At 35.6% G+C, this 18,899-nt stretch overlaps 1 protein-coding gene across 1 annotated transcript in view; it reads right to left on the reverse strand.

Annotated features, from left to right (window-relative positions):
* The window catches only part of LOC113064818 (low-density lipoprotein receptor-related protein 1B), a 207,079-nt gene that overhangs the window by 54,270 nt on the left and 133,910 nt on the right, over positions 1-18,899 (reverse strand). Inside the window, exons 45-57 of the mRNA XM_026235763.1 lie at positions 16,930-17,055; positions 15,128-15,256; positions 14,647-14,766; positions 13,223-13,336; positions 12,950-13,108; positions 11,503-11,625; positions 8,657-8,776; positions 8,152-8,280; positions 7,649-7,771; positions 5,402-5,542; positions 4,141-4,328; positions 2,693-2,876; positions 661-746 (exon numbers count right to left, since the gene is read on the reverse strand). Of these exons, the coding sequence (XP_026091548.1) occupies positions 661-746; positions 2,693-2,876; positions 4,141-4,328; positions 5,402-5,542; positions 7,649-7,771; positions 8,152-8,280; positions 8,657-8,776; positions 11,503-11,625; positions 12,950-13,108; positions 13,223-13,336; positions 14,647-14,766; positions 15,128-15,256; positions 16,930-17,055 (1,742 nt within the window). The remainder of the gene's footprint in view (positions 1-660; positions 747-2,692; positions 2,877-4,140; positions 4,329-5,401; positions 5,543-7,648; positions 7,772-8,151; positions 8,281-8,656; positions 8,777-11,502; positions 11,626-12,949; positions 13,109-13,222; positions 13,337-14,646; positions 14,767-15,127; positions 15,257-16,929; positions 17,056-18,899) is intronic.

Genomic DNA, 18,899 nt, shown 5'->3' on the forward strand with positions numbered 1-18,899 from the left:
TCCAGACTGATGAATCAACCCAAGCGTGCGTTTTTAACTGCTCCTTCGATGGCAAGCCGCTCAATTTCTTCACCCGAGGGCTGTGAAAGACTTTCTCATCCGACGGTCCCTTCAAAGTCAGATCCGTCATGGCTCCTTTTGCATTGACAAGCAGCTTCATACAGATTTAAAGACAATTACTGATGTCTTCATTAATAACCACTACTATAATTACATATTTTACCAGCTGAGAAGGAGCCATAACTCACACCTCATCATTTTTCAATACTAAGTGGAAAATAGTTGTGATTCCAGTCACAATATGACCTTTTCCGTGTGCTGATATTCCAGGACGTTGATGTTCACTTCAATCAAGTGTCTAAAATGCTGTTTCAGGCTTAATTTGAGCTTGTGAATTTCTATAAAGCAACACAGGTGGCTGTTGATAGTGTAGTTTCATATGAGCTTTTGGATGTTGTGTCTATATTAAGATCCATATGCTGTGATCATCTTTTTTTTTTTTAAGAAATAAGTAGGAAATGACATGGGAACACACTTAAGAGTTTGAGTTAAACAGGATGGCATATGTGTGCACGCAAATTAAAATAATGGTTATAAAAAGAGATTTTTAACAACTGTATAAGTAAAATGTTATGTTTAAGGGAGCTTTATCCATCATACCTGTTTTAGAAGAGTGTAGTTTGATCCATCCAGACTGATCTTTCGGATTTCATGATGGTCAGCAAGAATAAGAAAAGGTTCCTCCGCTGAAAAAGAAAATAAATTATTAAAAATGTTTATATTTTATTTAATGCAATTTTAATTATTTAATACATTTTTATTTATATATTTTATATAAATAAATAAAATCTATACTTATCCTATTTTTATTTTATTTTTATATTTAATTTAATTTAATTTTATTCAATGCAATGCATAAAATGTTAAACATTTAATGATATTTTATTGTATTTCATTTATATATATATATATATATATATATATATATATATATATATATATATATATATATATATATATATATATATATATATATATATATATATATATGTTTTTTTTTCATTTAAGAAAACTTTTTCCCCATAACATTTCTTAAAATAAATAAATAAATACAAATAAAATAAATATTATATAAATTACACGGCTATAAGTGTATAAGTGGCTATAAGTGAACAATAATACTTAGGATTTTGTAATATTCCGTTATACGGATGTAATACGAACACTTAAAATAAGTGTTTGTGTTGCTATATGAATTATTCTGGATGCAAGACATGACTGCAACTTCAGTTTGATGACTTGAAATCGATTTCCTGTGAGCTGCCAACACTCGAATATCCACTTCCTGTCAAGACTGGGACTTCGACTTGTCAGTCATACACAAACAGAGCTTTATTATTTGAATCTGTGTGTTTGTGTGTGTAGGCACATTTCTTTGAATGAGAGACACTTACAAAACAGTGTTGTGGTGGTACAGGGATCAAGTGGTACATTGATATATGCTGACAGATGTTTGTTGTATTTTTAATTCTATGAGTATACTATGGAAAAAATTTTACGAGTACATATGATGTGTTTAGTGTCAATTTAGTGGATTGGGCAATATATAATATATAATATATTTAATATATATTTTGAGATGTAATTATGCCTTCTGAAACATAAAAATGAATGATGGTAACAGGGTTGAAAATTTTGGTTTTCATGCTGAAAGTGCTCAAGGCCATAAAATACAAAACTCATCTATACATATATTTCTCAATTATCAATTGTTCACTATTTAAAAAAAAAAAAAGGTAACGGTTGACTTTTTAAGGCACTTTAAAATGTTAAAGCATTAAAACTTGATTTTCTTTAGATAAAAAAAGTGTTTAAAATATTACAAAATACTTTAAATAGTAAATAATTATTTGAATATTTTAATTATATTACATATACATATCAGTTGCGCACTATACAATAGTATGGTAACAGTGTTCATATTTTAAGACACTAAAAAGATATAGCAGTAAAACTTTTCTTATTTAAAACATTAAAAATATTCAAAAATATTATATAATTATGCGTATATTTCAATGGTATTATCTTTCTTAATAAATTAGCGATTGTTCTCAAAACATGTTCAAGGTAACAGTGTTGATATTTTAAGATGCAAAGATTTGCTTTGTGAAAGTAGTATGATGTCATTATCATTAAATACCGTTTTAAATATAATTTATAGAGTAGCTTATTAATGGAAATTAAAATATATATATATATATTATGTAACATGGTTGACAGTCTTTCTTAATGCAGTCATAGTACTACCATAGTACTATGTTAAAAAGGCAATCTCAATGCAGTGGTGGTCTTTGACAGATTTTATAAGCAGCTTCTTTTCATGTCAGTGGTGTTTGCAAGTGAAAACTAAATGAGAGAATATGAAAGTGTCTTTCTTTTATACAGTAAATAACTGCAGGCAGACACCATATGTCACACTTGGATCTGTTCTTAGCCAATCGGAGCTCATCTCCAGCTGATTAACTAATTGTCTTCAACCTCCTGTTGCTTTCCTCTAAATATAAGTCACAACTAGGCTCAGTATGCATGTTCTCGCCTGTGTGTGGCGTTTCTAGGCAAGAGTGATAGTAAAGTCTTTCAGAGGGTCCACGGGAGCTCATTCACACCTGTGCCACTCAATTGAGAAGAGTACCTGAGAGAGACCTGCAGCTGTGCGGGTTACTGGCGGGACGCTGATACCCATCGGCACACAGGCAGTGAAAAGACCCATAGTTGTTGATGCACTGGTGACTGCAGGGAAAGTTTTCGGAACATTCGTCCACGTCAATGCAAGTCCTACCGTCGTTTTTCAGACGAAACCCCGGCCAGCACGTACACTAGAGAAGAAAATACAAAAAGGATTTGTGTGTGAATCTCACAGAGATCTACCAAGAACATGTATGGGTTATTTCAGCACAAAATAATATATGATATGTATTGTTTTTTTCGTTATATTACATTTTCATTTCAAAATATATAATCTTATCAATTTGTTGTGCGGCTTCGCATTGTGGCCGCATCACCACTTTAGATGTGCATTATTTTTCTAATAATTCAACGGCCTGTCGTCAAGTATTTCTTACTTTTCATATGTTTCTTACTCACATTATATTACTAAAAAAATTAAATAAAATTGAAATGCAAGAAGTCTTAATGGTCAATAAAAACTTTATTTATCTGAAATATCTGTTTTTTTTTTTTTTTTCCAAAATAAAATTTGAATATGTAACTTTATTTGAATAATTTTATAATTTCTTAATCAAATTTTCTATTTGACTTTTAGTTGGAAAATGACCATGGCAAATTTATGTACAAGTCGATCTAAACTAATGAGAGACTAATGGACAGGAAGTGAGCGGTGAAGCAAAACGATGTTTACAACGTTTCTAGACCATTAGTTTAGTCATTAGTCATTCATTAGAAATATGCTTTATATTTTAATTGTGTGGTAACAAAAGCTAAAACAAGCAAGAGAAACAAAGTTCTAGTAAGTTCTGTGTCCTTGACTGCCTGTTTTTTAAGTCAGTGTGGCTGTCAAAGGACCGGCCCAGCATTCCGAGACATCTGCCAAATGAAGCTGTTCAATCTGCCACTCTCTCTCTCTCTCTCTGTGTGTGTGTGTCTTTCTCCCACTGAAAACGCACACTGTTTGTGTGTGTGTGTGTGTGTGTGTGTGTCTGTCTTACATGTCATTCCCCTGCTGTTCACTACCTCAATTGATTTTTTCAAGCGCTAAATAGCTAGCATACGTGTTTTAGCACTCTTGTTTACACATTCACCGGTTAAACATTGTGAACTGACTAGAAATGATATCATAACATTCTCCACGGATTTAGCGCTTAGTACTATAAACCTCTGTGGAATGTAAACATATTATTACTTTGAACGATTTGTTTGCGTAGACTTACCCAATATTGTCGTAGCTACTAAGGCCTGCTAATGAGGTTTAGTGAAGATTCGTTGGAAAAACAAAAACATTCTTTCGTATTTGTAGGCCGTAGTTTCATGTGTGGATGTCTTTAGCGTGGAATGGAACTTGAGTTGAACCAGACGCTTAATACGTAAAAAGAAACAGTGTGAAAAATGTGCTTTCGTACACACCTTGTATCCCACAGGTAGGTCTTGACAGTCCTGGGTACAGCCGCTGACTTTACGGTTTAAACACTCGTTAACATTGCAGTTCCTCTCGTCAGATCGGTCCCCGCAGTCGTCGCGCTGATTACACACGCTCCCCAGCGGAACGCAACGGCCGTTTGCGCACATGAAAACCGACCCATTGCACAAACTTTCTAAAACATGGAGCAGCGAGAAAAAAAAGGGGAGACAAAAATCAACAAAACCATCAGATAAGAAACATAGAACTCAAGTGGTTGCTAGGGTGCTCCTGACAGACTGTAGCACGTTTCTATGCCTTACCTACAGTTGTTGCTAGGGCGTTCTGAGTGCTTTTTAGCATATGGCTATGCCTACATTGTGATGCTACTGAGTATTCTGGAAGGTTTTAACCACATTTTGATGTGGTTGCTAGGGTGTTCTATTGTAGGTTGTTTCTATGTTGATATGTGGTTGCTAGGGTGTTCTGAGTGATTTTTAGCTTGAAGTTGCTATGTTGCTGAGTATTCTCGAAGGTTTTCAACACATTGCTAGAGTGTTGCTAGGGTGTTCTGAGTATATCTTAGCACTTTGGTGTTCTAAATGTTTTGTTGTTGTTGTTGTTGTTGGCATGTCACTATCATGTTCTTGGTGGTTTAAAATATGGTGCTTTAAGGTTGCAATGATGTTCTTAGTGCTTCTTAACACGTTGGTATGCTGTTCATGGTGGCTTTAGCATTTTGCTATGCAGTCACTAGGGTGGTCTTTTGTTGTTTTAGCATGTTATATGTGTCTCTAGGGTCTTCTGAGTGCTTTTTAACTCTTGCTAGGGTGTTTTGAGCACTTGTAATGCTTGCTATGGTGTTCTAGGGGGTTTGTGGAACTTGGCTATGCAGTTGGTAGGTGTTATGGTTGCTTGCTTGCTAGAGTGTTGCTTACTGGTCCAAGTCAAAAGAGCCTTATTAGTGTTTTAAAGTTGTACTGTAAACATGTTGCAAACTGAATTTCCCCCCAGAAATATAAACCTAAAACTGTTGCTTAATGAGCTTGGCAGGGAACAGTAATAGCATCTGTTAACATTAATGGCATATGGTTTGCCCTAAAACCAAAAATTGAAGAACAGAGGCACAGCAGTTTCATCAGCCCCTCTCTGCCCAGCTCAGGTGAAACTGGCAGGGGTACAGGACAGAAATGGGGAAGACCAGGTGTTCTGACAAATCCCTTATGGGATAGAACCTGGGAACCTGTCAGTCACATGAGAGGGACTCGCCTGCAGCGGAACACTTTGGGTTGAGTGGCAGTTCATCTGACTGGTCCAGACAGTCGGGGAAACCATCACATTCCCATTGGGCTCTCAATAAACACCTCCCATCTGCGCAGCGGAACTCCTCCTCTTTGCATAAACGATATTCTGGAGAGAAAAATAGGTATTATTAAATAGGTGTTTCAAATAGCTATGCATGATATTTCAGTTGCCATTATTATTGAGATAAAGTTTAAACAAGAAATACAGTAACTGTAAGATATAAATTCGCAATTGTGAGATCTGTCACAAAAAAGTCACAATTATGAGAAATACTCGCACTGCAAGAAAGTCATTTTGTGATGTAATGTCACAATGGGAGACAAAGTTGCAAATGGTGTTGAAAAACAAGCATAAAACAGCATTGCGATATATAGAGTCATATTTTCAAAATAATTGTAATTGCAAAAAAAAATTCACATTCAGAGAAATAGTTACATTTTATGATATAAAAATTCAAATTGGTAGACAAAGTCACAGATTGTGAGAAATAGTCACATTGCGAGTGTAAGAATAAATTGTATATTCTTGCCTTCGAGATCATAAATATTATTTTGGTTCAGGTTGGGTTATCTGAGCAGAGAAAAGCAGGTACCCGGGAACCAAGAATGAGTCACACAAGTGGTGTAGTTCATTCTAAGCTCAACTTTATTGTACAAGGGGTGCTACTTTTATAGGGAAATGAAACAACGTAATGTCTGGCAGATATTTAGCTGATCAAGCATAACACACTGCATTGAGCAACACCATGAATATAGAGTAAGGTTCAAAGGAATACATCATACTGTTATCACACAATGTCCTGTATCACAAGATGTGTTCACGTACTCGAGCAGAATCTCACAATGGCCACTTTAAGACAGTCGAAGACATGTCTTACACAATCGTGAACAATCTTGGGCATATCTTATGTACTTTCATACACAGTAATCAAATGTGATATATATCTTCAGTTAGTATTCATTTCTGTTATACAGTTTTCAGAATAGGAATAAAGAAATGGTTAGTATAACTCTTAATCAGGATTACACACGTATATCAGATTCAGTCTTCAGGCTCTAACTCATAAGTGTGCACATAATCATCTCCAGTAGAGCTATCAGCATCTGTTGGAAAATCCTCAGCTTCAATCACATTCATCTCCAACTGCTCTGGAACCCTAACAAAGGTCTGTACTGGATTGGATACATGTAGCATTGCTTGGTAGGTATTTCCTGTAGTGAGCGCTGTAACAGAACGCATTATAGAAGTACTAATACATTGCATCATACAGGGTGCTATTAGCAGAAGAATCACTATGAATATAACAATAGGCACAACAGTGTGTAGAATCCAAGTTCCTCATTGAAATAAAGAACATTTTATGATATGAAGTAGAAAATATAAAACCACGTTGCGAGATAAAAAAAAATCTTGTGGAAAACAAAAATTACAATTGCGAGAAATACTTAAAGATAAATAAAGCCACATTTTGAGATATAACACACAAATGGGACATATGAAGTCACAACTACGAGAATTATTTTTTTTAAATAAAATCACAATTGTGAAAATAGTCGCACTGAGAATATCATATATATATTTATACACACCTGTGTAAATTAAGTCAATTATGACATATGTAGTCAATAATGAGAACAAAAAGTGTCAATTATGAAAAAGTCATATTGTGAGATTTAAAGTCACAAATTGGAGATATCAAACTGCAATTCTAAAAAAAAGGCACAGTTATTATGATCAAAAATAAAAAATACAATTTTTTACATTAAGACAAATAAACCATAGAAATGTTGTATTTAGAAATTTTTCAATGTTAATTAAGCACATTTTCACTTCACTCACTTAATTTTATGCTGCTAAAAAAAAGTACTCTACTCCAATTTATAAACAATTGATTAATTAAAAAAAAATTGTATGCAACTTCATTTACGCAAAAATGCTTCGCTTCTAATCCTAAATTTACCTTCTTGATTTTGTGGTCAAATGCGTCCGGGACCAGTTTGTGAGAATCATCTTCAAAAAAGTTCAATCTATTATTCTGAGCAAGTTTGTTTATTCTTAGACCTGAGGTATTGGACAGTGAGTTGCACTTGCTGCAACCGCTGAAACGTCCAATTAATAGTTGTACCAACACAATTACAACCGATTTTAAACAGGCCACAAAGGGACGATTATTTTCAGAAGTTAATGATTCGAGAAACCAGAGTTGCTCACCGCATTCCAGAGACTCATCAGAACCGTCTCCGCAGTCGTCATCATGGTCGCACACAAAACGCCGCAGGATGCAGTTCTGGTTCCGGCACTGGAACGTGCCCTCAGTGCACGTGTTGTTCGGAGCTTATCAAAGAGAGGAACAGGAACAAACAGAACATTAGGGAAGTGTTAGGATAAAAGGAGCAGCACATAATAGACACCTGAGACTTTTCTCACACCCCCAGTTAGTTTGTTTGTGGTTCTGAAAATTCAGGCACAGCAGATAAAAATAACATATTTTGGATCAATTTGGCACCTTATTACCCAACAATGGTGTTAATTAGTGTTCTTTGTTCCAGATGATAGATAGCTAGAAATTTTCCCAAACTTTTGACTGACGCATTCACTTCAGTTCTATTGCGAAATGCAGCCATTATGTTACTACACTGCGGTTTGGGGTGTAAACGGGAAATGTTTGAGGAAGTCGCTGGTCTTGTGAGAGGACATATCATGATTGAAGTTACCACAGCCAGCTACTGCTAGCTCATCGCTTCCATTGGGACAATCTCTCTCCCCATCACATAACCAGTTCCTGGGCACACAAGCGTACGATCCTGGGCAACTAAACAAACCGGGGGTGCATGTTGTCGAACCTGCCAAGAAAAACAGTCAGAATTAGAGAGACTAAGCATCGCAGTCTCAAGCCAACATGCTGCACTGTCATTAATGAATATTTATTTTATAAAAACTTTCTTAAAAGTAACTCAACAAGTTTAAGCATTGTCTTGAGAACTTGTTTAACAGTCTGCTTGTGTTTGACCTTTGCAAAACTTGATTTATTTTATTTTTATTTTATTTTTTGTCCAGAGACCATTTGTTAGGAGCACAGCATGGCCATAAATTCGCCACTATGATGAAACCGCAGGCCAATGTTTCTTCCCGCCTCTTTCGTTTTGATTTATATCCTTCCTCTCAGAGGAAGTCTTTCATTGTGTGGCCTAAATGCAAATCCGCGCTTCAGAGTTTTACCGCAAATTTCTTCGCTTTCGTCCAATCCGTCACCACAGTCGTCCTCCCCGTCACAGAGCCACTGTTTGGCGATGCACTTGTTTTTCGAGCAGGCGAACTGATTCCAAAGGCACGATGAATCTAGAGGGAAAGGAAATCAAACCCAAGGGAGGCCATAATGACATTTAAAGAAGTAGGAGAAACATAATTTATGTTGTTTTAAACCACTTTGACTTAAGCTCTTCCATAAAACACAAAATATTATATTTTGTAAATGTTCACATTGCTCTTTTCCCAAATAGAAAAGGGATGAATAGAAATAAAATGCATACAAATGTTCAAAAATATTTTATCTTTGTAGTCCAGGGAAGAAAACGTCAAATGGGTTTGGAAAGACATGAGAGTGAATAAATAATAAGATAATTATAATTTTGGCAGGAAAATTATAAAAAAAATTACATTTTACCCTATAAGAAATAAAATGAAAGAGTAAACATCTATGAAACCACTTTGACTGTACTTCTTCTAGAATTCAGAATATATATATATTTTGTTTACACTGCTCTAAAACACATATACATACATATATATATATATATATATATATATATATATATATATATATATATATATATATATATATATATATATATATATATATATATACACATACATATATACACATACATATACATATACATTATATATATATACATACACAACAATCTAGACATTTTATTTTGTGGTCCAGGGAAGAAAAAGTCATACAGGTTTGGAAAGACTTAATTTTGGCAGGAAAACTAAGAAAAATGACATTTATACCTTAAAATATCCGAAACAAAACACAGACACACACACACACACACACACACACACACAAAGTACTAAATATTACACACTAAATATTGTACATTGTGTTCCAAGAAAGAAAAATCCATACAGGTTTTAAATGACATGGATGACCGCGTATACATTTTGGTGGGAAAGCTAAAATCTATACCCTATAATAAGCTAAATGAAAGTGTTAGCATCTATGAATACATTTTAATAGTTATGTTTGCCTTTGAAAGCTAAATTGAGTGCAATATCGGAAGAAGGTGGCCACTAAAAGCCCCCATTCGCGCTTGTTGGGATTAGAGACTCAACTTTGGAAGACGATCCTGCTAGCAAGCACTTTTAAAGTAATTGTCCACTTGCATACACACGCGAGCCATGGGAGGTGCAAGCAAATATGCCCCTATCAGCAGTCTGGAAGTTTGTGTTTGCCATCGATTTTGTGATATCTCGGCAAAACAACCGGGGGCTTGGACAGAGAGACCAAGGTCACCAAGAGAAAAGTTTTAAAAAGTGACACCAAAAGGGCTGAAGACAACGAACGCGCAGAGGATGAACAGGTAAATGAGGGTCATTCTTCAAAGCCTGCCTTGGGGGAATTTTCAAAAGAACAAATAACCAAAATTAAACGTGAAAAAGCACCAACACGTTTGTCAGTACCAAGGACATGGAAACAAATCCGTATTATTTCTGATTTTGGGTCAGTGACTATGAGGTTGCAGAGTTGCACTGGCTACATGGGAGCTTTCCTCACAGATCAGAGCTCTTGTTTGTGAATAAGACGCTTTGAAGCAGAACTAGAGGTCGAGGCAGACGCAAAACAAAGATTGCTCGCAGCAGGAAAGCAGAACTACCTACCCTACAGTTCTGCTCACTTTAGAGGTACATCACAAAGTTTGAGATGGAGAGAAACATGAATATGTCAGATCCACTTTTCTGAAACACATTGTTTTTTACAAAGCTCATCGGTCTAAAAAGCGAGGTAGGCTCTAATTGGCCAACTATCCAGTGCATTGTGATTGGCTGAATACCTCAAGCATGTTACGGAAATGTTACGCCTCTCAACATACTGTGATGACGTACTGTATGCCCAGCACGACAAGACAAAAACAATAAAACCCATTACAAACGAGTCATTTGTTGCTTCCGTTGGGGACATAAATAACGACTTGCACTGTGTTTTTATGCATTGCGTTGTGTACCACGCTGCATAAACATAATACCATGTCTGCATTTGTGATCAGAGAAATGACGACAAGCTCTACTCTACACTGCCCAAAACTTGTGTTTGAATCATCAGTGGCAAATCCTTTACATACCATATTTTCCGGACTATAAGTCGCACTTTTTTTCATAGTTTGACTGGTCCTGCGACTTATAGTCCAGTGCGACTTATATATATGTTTTTTTTCCTTATCATGACGTATTTTTGGACTGATGCGACTTATACTCAGGTGTGACTTATAGTCCGACTGTCCTTGCAAATATGTGACCATGGACCACAAAACCAATCTTAAGTCCCTGAGGTATATTTTTATCAATAGCCAAAAAAAAAAAAAAAAACATTGTATGGGTCAAAATTATAAATTTTTTATTGGAACATATGGGACATATAATATTGCAGTTCTAAAGAAAAAGACACAATTAGGAGAATATAATTAGCTTTTTTTGTTTTAACCCTGAAGTGAAAATGAGCTTCAATAAAATGCAATCACATTAAAAAAAAAAAAAAAAAAAAAAAAAAATTCAAAGACTGGACAAGAAACCGAACATAACTGTGATAAAAGCATGACTGTACCACTGTAAAGCCAGGAATGTCAAACAACTAACTCTCCCATTTAGCACTTAGCACATAATAGCCATGACAAGTGGATAAATAGAGCAAAATAGCACTAATATTCTAATATAGGTGGTCATGCGTGAATAGAAGATAAATAAAGTCTTTAGATATGAATAAATTAATTAGTATGACATACAGAGCGATGTGTCCAACAGGCATGATTAGTTGACAAATGTAGAAAGGTGGCACTCACCGCATTGAAATTCATCCGCTCCATCTTCGCAGTCTTTCTGTCCATCGCACAACCAAACGCTGGAGATGCAGTTTCCACTGGGACATGCAAAATGGCCATCCTCACACGTATGGACTGAAGAAGCTGGAAAACATGCCAAAATAAAGACAATGAGGGCGTAGAGGAACCAGTAGAAACCCATCAGCAGTTCTTACTTTAACAGGGTTTGCTAGGTTCACCACTATTTCAAGAAAAAAAAAGGATGCGAACATGCTGAAAATAAATCAACTGTATGACCTCTAAATGTCTACCTCAACTTTAGTCAGCTAGTTTGTTATGTGTAGTTTTGTATTTGCATTTAGATTCTGACTTGCGTAGCAAGGTCGTTTAAAGCTGCAATATCTCCTTGCAATAAAGAGTTTTTGTTGTTTGTAAGATAGGAGCCACCACAGCAGAGGTCAGGAGTTGAATCCTCTTCAAATTTCTATTAAAGGTTTGAGCTATAATTTCTAGAGAGCTCTTCTGCAGTTGAGTTTTCAAGGAACATACACACAATATCAAAGAACCAGTGCTTTAGCTAACAAATCACATATTTGAATTATGTATTTCTGCCTTCAAGATGTCCTGGAAAGCTCCTGAACAGAAGTTTTGGAAGTCATAAATGAGCGTTTACAGGCACTTTCATGTCCCAAGGCACTGGTTTTATTAAAACAATTTCTCTTTTACTGTATAAAAGATTCTAAAACTGTCTAAGAAAACGGTTTACAATTTTATATTGTTCATTTTGTTTTACCCTTTTTACAAGATCAAGTTTTAATCTTAAAATATGAAAATCCATGTTAAACAAAACAAAAAAAATACAATCACTAATAATTTTGCAATATAGCCTATGTATATTTGCATTGCACAATATACTGTATATTGTTTGTCAACAACACATAAAATGATAGATAGATAGATAGATAGATAGATAGATAGATAGATAGATAGATAGATAGATAGATAGATAGATAGATAGATAGATAGATAGATAGATAGATAGATAGATAGATAGATAGATAGATAGATAGATAGATAGATAGATAGATAGATAGATAGAAATCTGACAAATATTCTACAAACTTATCAACTTCCAGAGTTGTGTTACACTCAGCCGAAAGGGCTTATTAAGTCACTAAATATTCTCAGTAGGTCCTGGGCTTTCTACATATATCATAAATATCTAAGTATATTACTGTCAAATATTTGGCAGGACTCAGTATGATTGAGACAAAAAAGTCCAGATTTCAGAGCCTCATAAAAGGCTCCGGGAATGTGAGCCGTCACTGCACCGCAAAGCAAACTTTGTAAAAAAAAAATCCTTTGTTCCCAGCTCTATTTTCCATACTTAACGTGACAACATTGTACTTTGAACACAAACAAACAAGAAAAAGACAGACCGGGGGAGAGAATGCAAATGCATCTTTACCGTGACAGTGTATTTCGTCTGCGTAATCCCCACAGTCGTTGGCTCCATCACAGATCCAGGAGGGATGAACACACAGCGAAGTGGAATTACAGCTTAGAAACCGCTCATTGTTCTTGGCGCGAGAACCCAGTCTGTAGTATTCCATGCAGTCTGTGCTATCTGGAAACACAGAGAGGACAATGAGACAATGAGTGTTTCACATTTTAAGTGACAAATAAACACACACATTCAGAAGTGTGAACAGGTTAGCGCCTTCACACATGCTAATCTTACTACAGTGTTTCTCGTCCGATGCATCGGCACAATCGATGATCTGATTACACCAAGATGACGCGGGAATACAGGAGCCATCTACACAACGCCGTTCAGAGGGCAAACACGAGGAATCTGGAACCAGAAGGGAAAAATGCTTTGAATGAAAACGGACCACATTAAATCAAACCTAAATATTTAAAATGAAGTCAAACCACTTTAAAACAAACCAAAATTCTTTAAACGAAGTCGGGCCACTTTGAAGCAAATCAAAATGTTTTAAATTAAGTCAGACCCCCGCAACGCAAACCAAAACTCTTTAAATAAAGTCAGACTGCTTTAAAGTAAATCAGAATTCTTTAAATAAAGTCAAACCACTTTAAAGCAAACCAAAATTCATTAAACCAAGTGAAGCAAACCAAAATTCATTAAACCAAGTCAAGCAAATCAAAACATTTTAAATGGAGTTAGACCCCTGCAATGCAAACAAAAAACGCTTTACATAAAGTCAGACTACTTTAATGTAAATCAAAACACTTTTAACAAGGTTAGGCCACTTTAAAGAAAAACAAAATGACACTTTTTAAGCAAATCAAAATGAAGTCAAACCAATTTAAAGAAAACCAAAACACTTAAAATGAAGTCTGATCACTTTAAAGCAAATCAAAATGATTTAAATGAAGTCAAACCACCAAGAAAACAGAATTGAGATAATCTAGGAAAATTGTCTTGGTTTGTTTCAGTAAGGTTTAATATGTAATATGAACGCAAACATATCTGGGTTAACTTCGCTTTCACATTTGCAACATTACAAATTCAAAATAATAATAATAATAATAATAATAATAATTAATAGTGTAAGTACACTGATATTCAAGCAGACAGTGGTTCAAACTAATAGTGTTAACAAAATGAGAACAGACACCCAGTTATGGCTAAATTAAATCTCACTCCATTTTCAAGACCAGTGGTTGTGTGAATGCAAAACTGGTCTATTTAAAGAAAACTGCATTTAATTCTTACAAAGAGGAAATATCAATCAATTTTCACTGGCTACAGGTGACAAGGTACAATAAAAATGTTGGCAATTAGATGCATTTTATTCATTTATTTACAATTATTTAGACTACTGAATTGCTAGCAAAAGTACAGATTTCACTGCCCTTCACTGAAGCATAGGGATGCCGAGAACTGTGGTTTGTACTGTTTACATTATAGATGTGTTTCTGCATTAAAGCTTAATGTTGTTATTTAGATGTTCAGGCAAGACGAGAATTCAAGAGTTCTACTGATTGATGGACTACATTTCTCTAGAGAGTTGGGCAGAACAGGGGCAGGTGGGGGTGGGGGGTGATGGGGGCCGTGGAGAGAAGATTCCTGAAATGACCAACACTGGACTGATCATAAGTTTCAATTCTAATGAGAAGTAGAAAAAAAATACCCACTGTTACAGTAAACTTCATCGGAGTTATCCCCGCAATCATTCACGCCGTTACAGAATTGATGGTTGGCCACACAGCGCTGGCTATAGCACGATTTAAAGCCGTGTCTGCAGTTCCGGTTTTCTAAAGAATGACAAAGTCTAGATTAGGCATAGGACTGTACACATTTAACACAGTTAAATAAAGGAAGGAAGACAGACAGAAAGATAGACAGATGTGAAGTCTGGATCGTAAAACTATCTAACAACTGCATCATTAGAAACTCAGCTTGAGAAAGTAAAGACAGAGGGATAGAGAGAGACAGAGCAGCAGTCGGCCTGTCACATAACTCGCACTCATTACGTTTTTGCCAGGCTGCTCTAAGCTCTCGTCTTATTAGCCCGAGTCACAAGAGAACAGGGAGACCTTCTGCAGCTTTCTTCATTCAGTTTCGAGATGAAACCTGAAGGCTCAAACACAGCACCCAGCCTGATTGGGTTCTTACCGCAGTACTGCATCTTCTCATCAGACCTGTCTTTGCAGTGCGCGATGCCGTCACATGTCAGTTGGTAATCGATGCATTCCCCATTTCCACACTGGAACTCAGAGTGGATGTTACAGGAGGAGTTCATAGCTAGAAGACAAGAGTAAAATAGTTTTGTGGAGCAGTGATGTGCTGCACTGAAGTAAAGATAGGGACGTGCATTGACTGCTTGAGTGTTTGACACATAATCAGCCAAGGACAGATGTGGCAATGGAGTTCCATTTGCATTTTTTTCATTTACTGTTAGCCCATGTACACAAACTTCAGCAGGATGTCTCCTTGGCCTTTGCATCATGTCCCCTGTTTTCTGTTCTGTTCCATCAGATGCACTATGTCTAGCTGTTTGAACATAAAATCTCATCTGCGAATAGAAGCAGAATAGAACAGAAGCACCTAGAACTATATAATATTTAGATCTAGCTAAAAGTATCAACTATGCAGATGTGTTGTAAATAAACTGGCATCTAGACCTGTTGCAACTTTCCAGATAGGAATCTGTAGTGGCTCTGAATAGGTGAAAATAAAAGCACTTGGCATTTACAGTGTAGCAAAAGGGATTTGGATCACAATCTGAAATAAGAATTTTGTAAATAATCTGAATTGAAAATTTAGATCACAATCTTGATTTAGAATTTATATTCAGAGCAAAATTTGGATTGAAAATTAGTCTCAAAATTTGACACTCAGAGCGAACAGAGTGAACAGAATCTGAATCATAATCTGTATTTAGAATGTGGATCACAATCTAAATACAGATCAGAATATTGGTACTGAATCCACATATTCTAAGCAAAGGAAATCTTGATTGCATTTTGGATGAGCAATTATATTTTAGAATACAGATACACAACCTAAATCTGAACAAAATAAATCCGAATCACAAACTGCATTTAGAATTTGCATTTAGAGCTATGATTACAATCTGGATGTACAATATAGATCATAATCTGGTTCCAAAAGGCAAATGTAATATATATATATATATATATATATATATATATATATATATATATATACATACACACACACACACACACACACATACACAAATCTGGACACAGAACCTAAATTCTGAGTGAAGTGAAACTGAATCACACTCTAGATTTACAGTCTATATTCAAAGCAAATTGATAGTGGCTGCAATATGGATGTACAACATAGATTAAAATCTGGTTCCAGAATTTTAACAACAAATGGAATTTGTTTTTCATAATCTGAGTCTGAATCCTAAATTCTGAGCAAAATGAATCTGAATCATAAACTGGATTTGAAATCTACATTCAAAGCATCAGAAATCACAGTCAATCTGGATTTTTAATTAATTTTCAGAGCAACAGGAAGGATTCTTCAGTAATAAGGTTGTTGGGCCATAGCCTCACTGTTCGATTTTGCTGCAGTTTGTTCCCAGAACAGCAGCATGTTCCTCTCACTATGCTAACATCCACCGTTTTGTCCCACATGCTCCCTGTTTTTCACCTATCCTCTTTTAGACCTGGGGCACTGCAACATTCACTCTGAATTTCAATCCGGAGCCAATCAACTACCAAACATTCCACATTCTGAAAACTTGCTTTATCACCAGCATCCCAAACAGAAATATCAGCTATTATTTGGAATACTCCAGTATATAGACAACGTCAATACTAACAGACTTGGCCACATAACTCAAAGCACTGGGACATACTGAAAAAAATTGGGGTAAGTGAAAAAATGTCCAGGAAAATGAGCAAGAGATACAGCGAGAGAAAGGGTACAGGACTTACATACACATCTGTTATCATCCAGTAACATCCGTTCTCCACGGCAAGTACAGTTTACCACACCAAGAGGAGTCAACAGACAGAGATCATGGCACCCTCCATTATTCACGCTGCAGGGAGATGACTCACCTAAAAATATTAAGAGAATCCTTTGTAACAAATCTATCAAGCACCAAATCAAACCGTGACATTCACAACGTTTCAAAGAGTTTTACAGCTCATACTTAGGGTTCGGAATTTAAAATTTGATGCACATTGAAACATGGCATCAAATATCTCTATAATTGGCACCATGTTTGGATGTGTACAAAAAAAAGTGAATAAATAATAGTCATCAAAATTAATAAGTAAAATAATTTCTAAATAAATTTCAATTGTAATATGGATGTAACATAATAACTATGTACAAAGAGCAACCAGATTGAAAATCATAATCTGGATTTAGAATATGGATCATAATCTGAATCTAGACAGTCTACATTTAGAATCGTTATTTAGAGAAAGTAAATCTGTATCAATTTGGATGTACAATAGAGATCATGATCTAGTTCCACAACTCTGTTCAGAGCAATCTGAATCATAATCTGCATTTAGAATATGAATCCTAATATGAATCTAGACCACCAATTTCAATTAGAATCTATATTTAGAGCAAAGTAAATATGGATTACAATCTATATGTATAATAGTTTTTTTTGTATAATTTTTTTTGGATCCAGAATCTAAATTAATCTGAATCATAATCTTAGGTTCTAGATTCACAACAAAATGAATTTGTATTTTAATTGGATGTAAAATAAAAATCATAATCTGGTTCCAGAAATATATATTCAGAGCAAGCAGAACCTGAATCATAATCTGGATTTAAAATATGGATCACAATCAAGATATGCAACCTATATTCAGAGCAACAGGAATCTAAATTACAATCTGGATTTAGAATCAGATCCGAACAACATTTCAACAAAAAATTTCTAGCGAATTATTATATGTATGAATTATTTTATTATTTAGTAATTGGGCACACAACTTGTTTGTTCGCTGGAATAAAGAACATTATTGAATGCTGTGTGAAATATTTCATTCGTACTGGAAAATTCGGACTGCCTTTCAGAATGCTCCATTTCCAATTTCTACCCTAAGGCATCTGATGTCTTTTAACACAATACATTCAGGCTAGCACTGAACACACACACACACACACACACACACTCTTAAGGCTTGAAGGGCACTCTTGCAATGCCAGTCAGAAAGTTGGGCTCCTCAGCGGATGGGAGTTTGAACTGTGGTCGGCACAGACGTTGGCTTGGAGCGCAGGTCTCTGAATGGCGCCCTATCTACACACAAGCGGCTGCCAGATTCCAGAGCTGTGGGCCGAGTGTATTCCCCTGCACAAATGGTGAAGAATCAGATGAGTGCATTGGGCCAGCGTCTTTCACCGTAGTGACATGAGGCTTCAGTCCTGGGAGACTTTTGCTTATTATGGGATATGCCTTTAAATAGCTTGGACTCTTCGATGGCTAATATCTGTTGACTTGCGAATAAAAGCCAATGTTTATTGGTTGGAATAAAAGTAATTACAGATGGCACCCACTTTTAAAGGGGCAGTTAACCTACAAATAACGGTTATATATAATATATTTGTTATGATTTAAAAATTAATGTGGGTAATTACTTAAATTTTCAGCATTTTATAGCACGGTCTAAATTAATTCTCTTAATAGAGTCATCTGGACTATATAGATATGAGGGACGGTGGCTACTGAGGTCCAAATCTCCTATAACAGTCCTGAGATGAGAAAATCTCCAATTGCGGTTTGGGATGCCAAGCATATAAGCTGCTTTCATTAGAGTCCTTTGAAACACTGAGGCTCGAACCACAAACAAAAGAAACGTCTGTAGCAAAGCCAGGAAAGAAGCAGAGTGGAAAGTCGGCATTCTATAAATGTGTCACGTTCTATAAATTCTGCTAA

This window comes from Carassius auratus, chromosome 47 (assembly GCF_003368295.1).
Source record: "Carassius auratus strain Wakin chromosome 47, ASM336829v1, whole genome shotgun sequence".
NCBI lineage: Eukaryota > Metazoa > Chordata > Actinopteri > Cypriniformes > Cyprinidae > Carassius > Carassius auratus.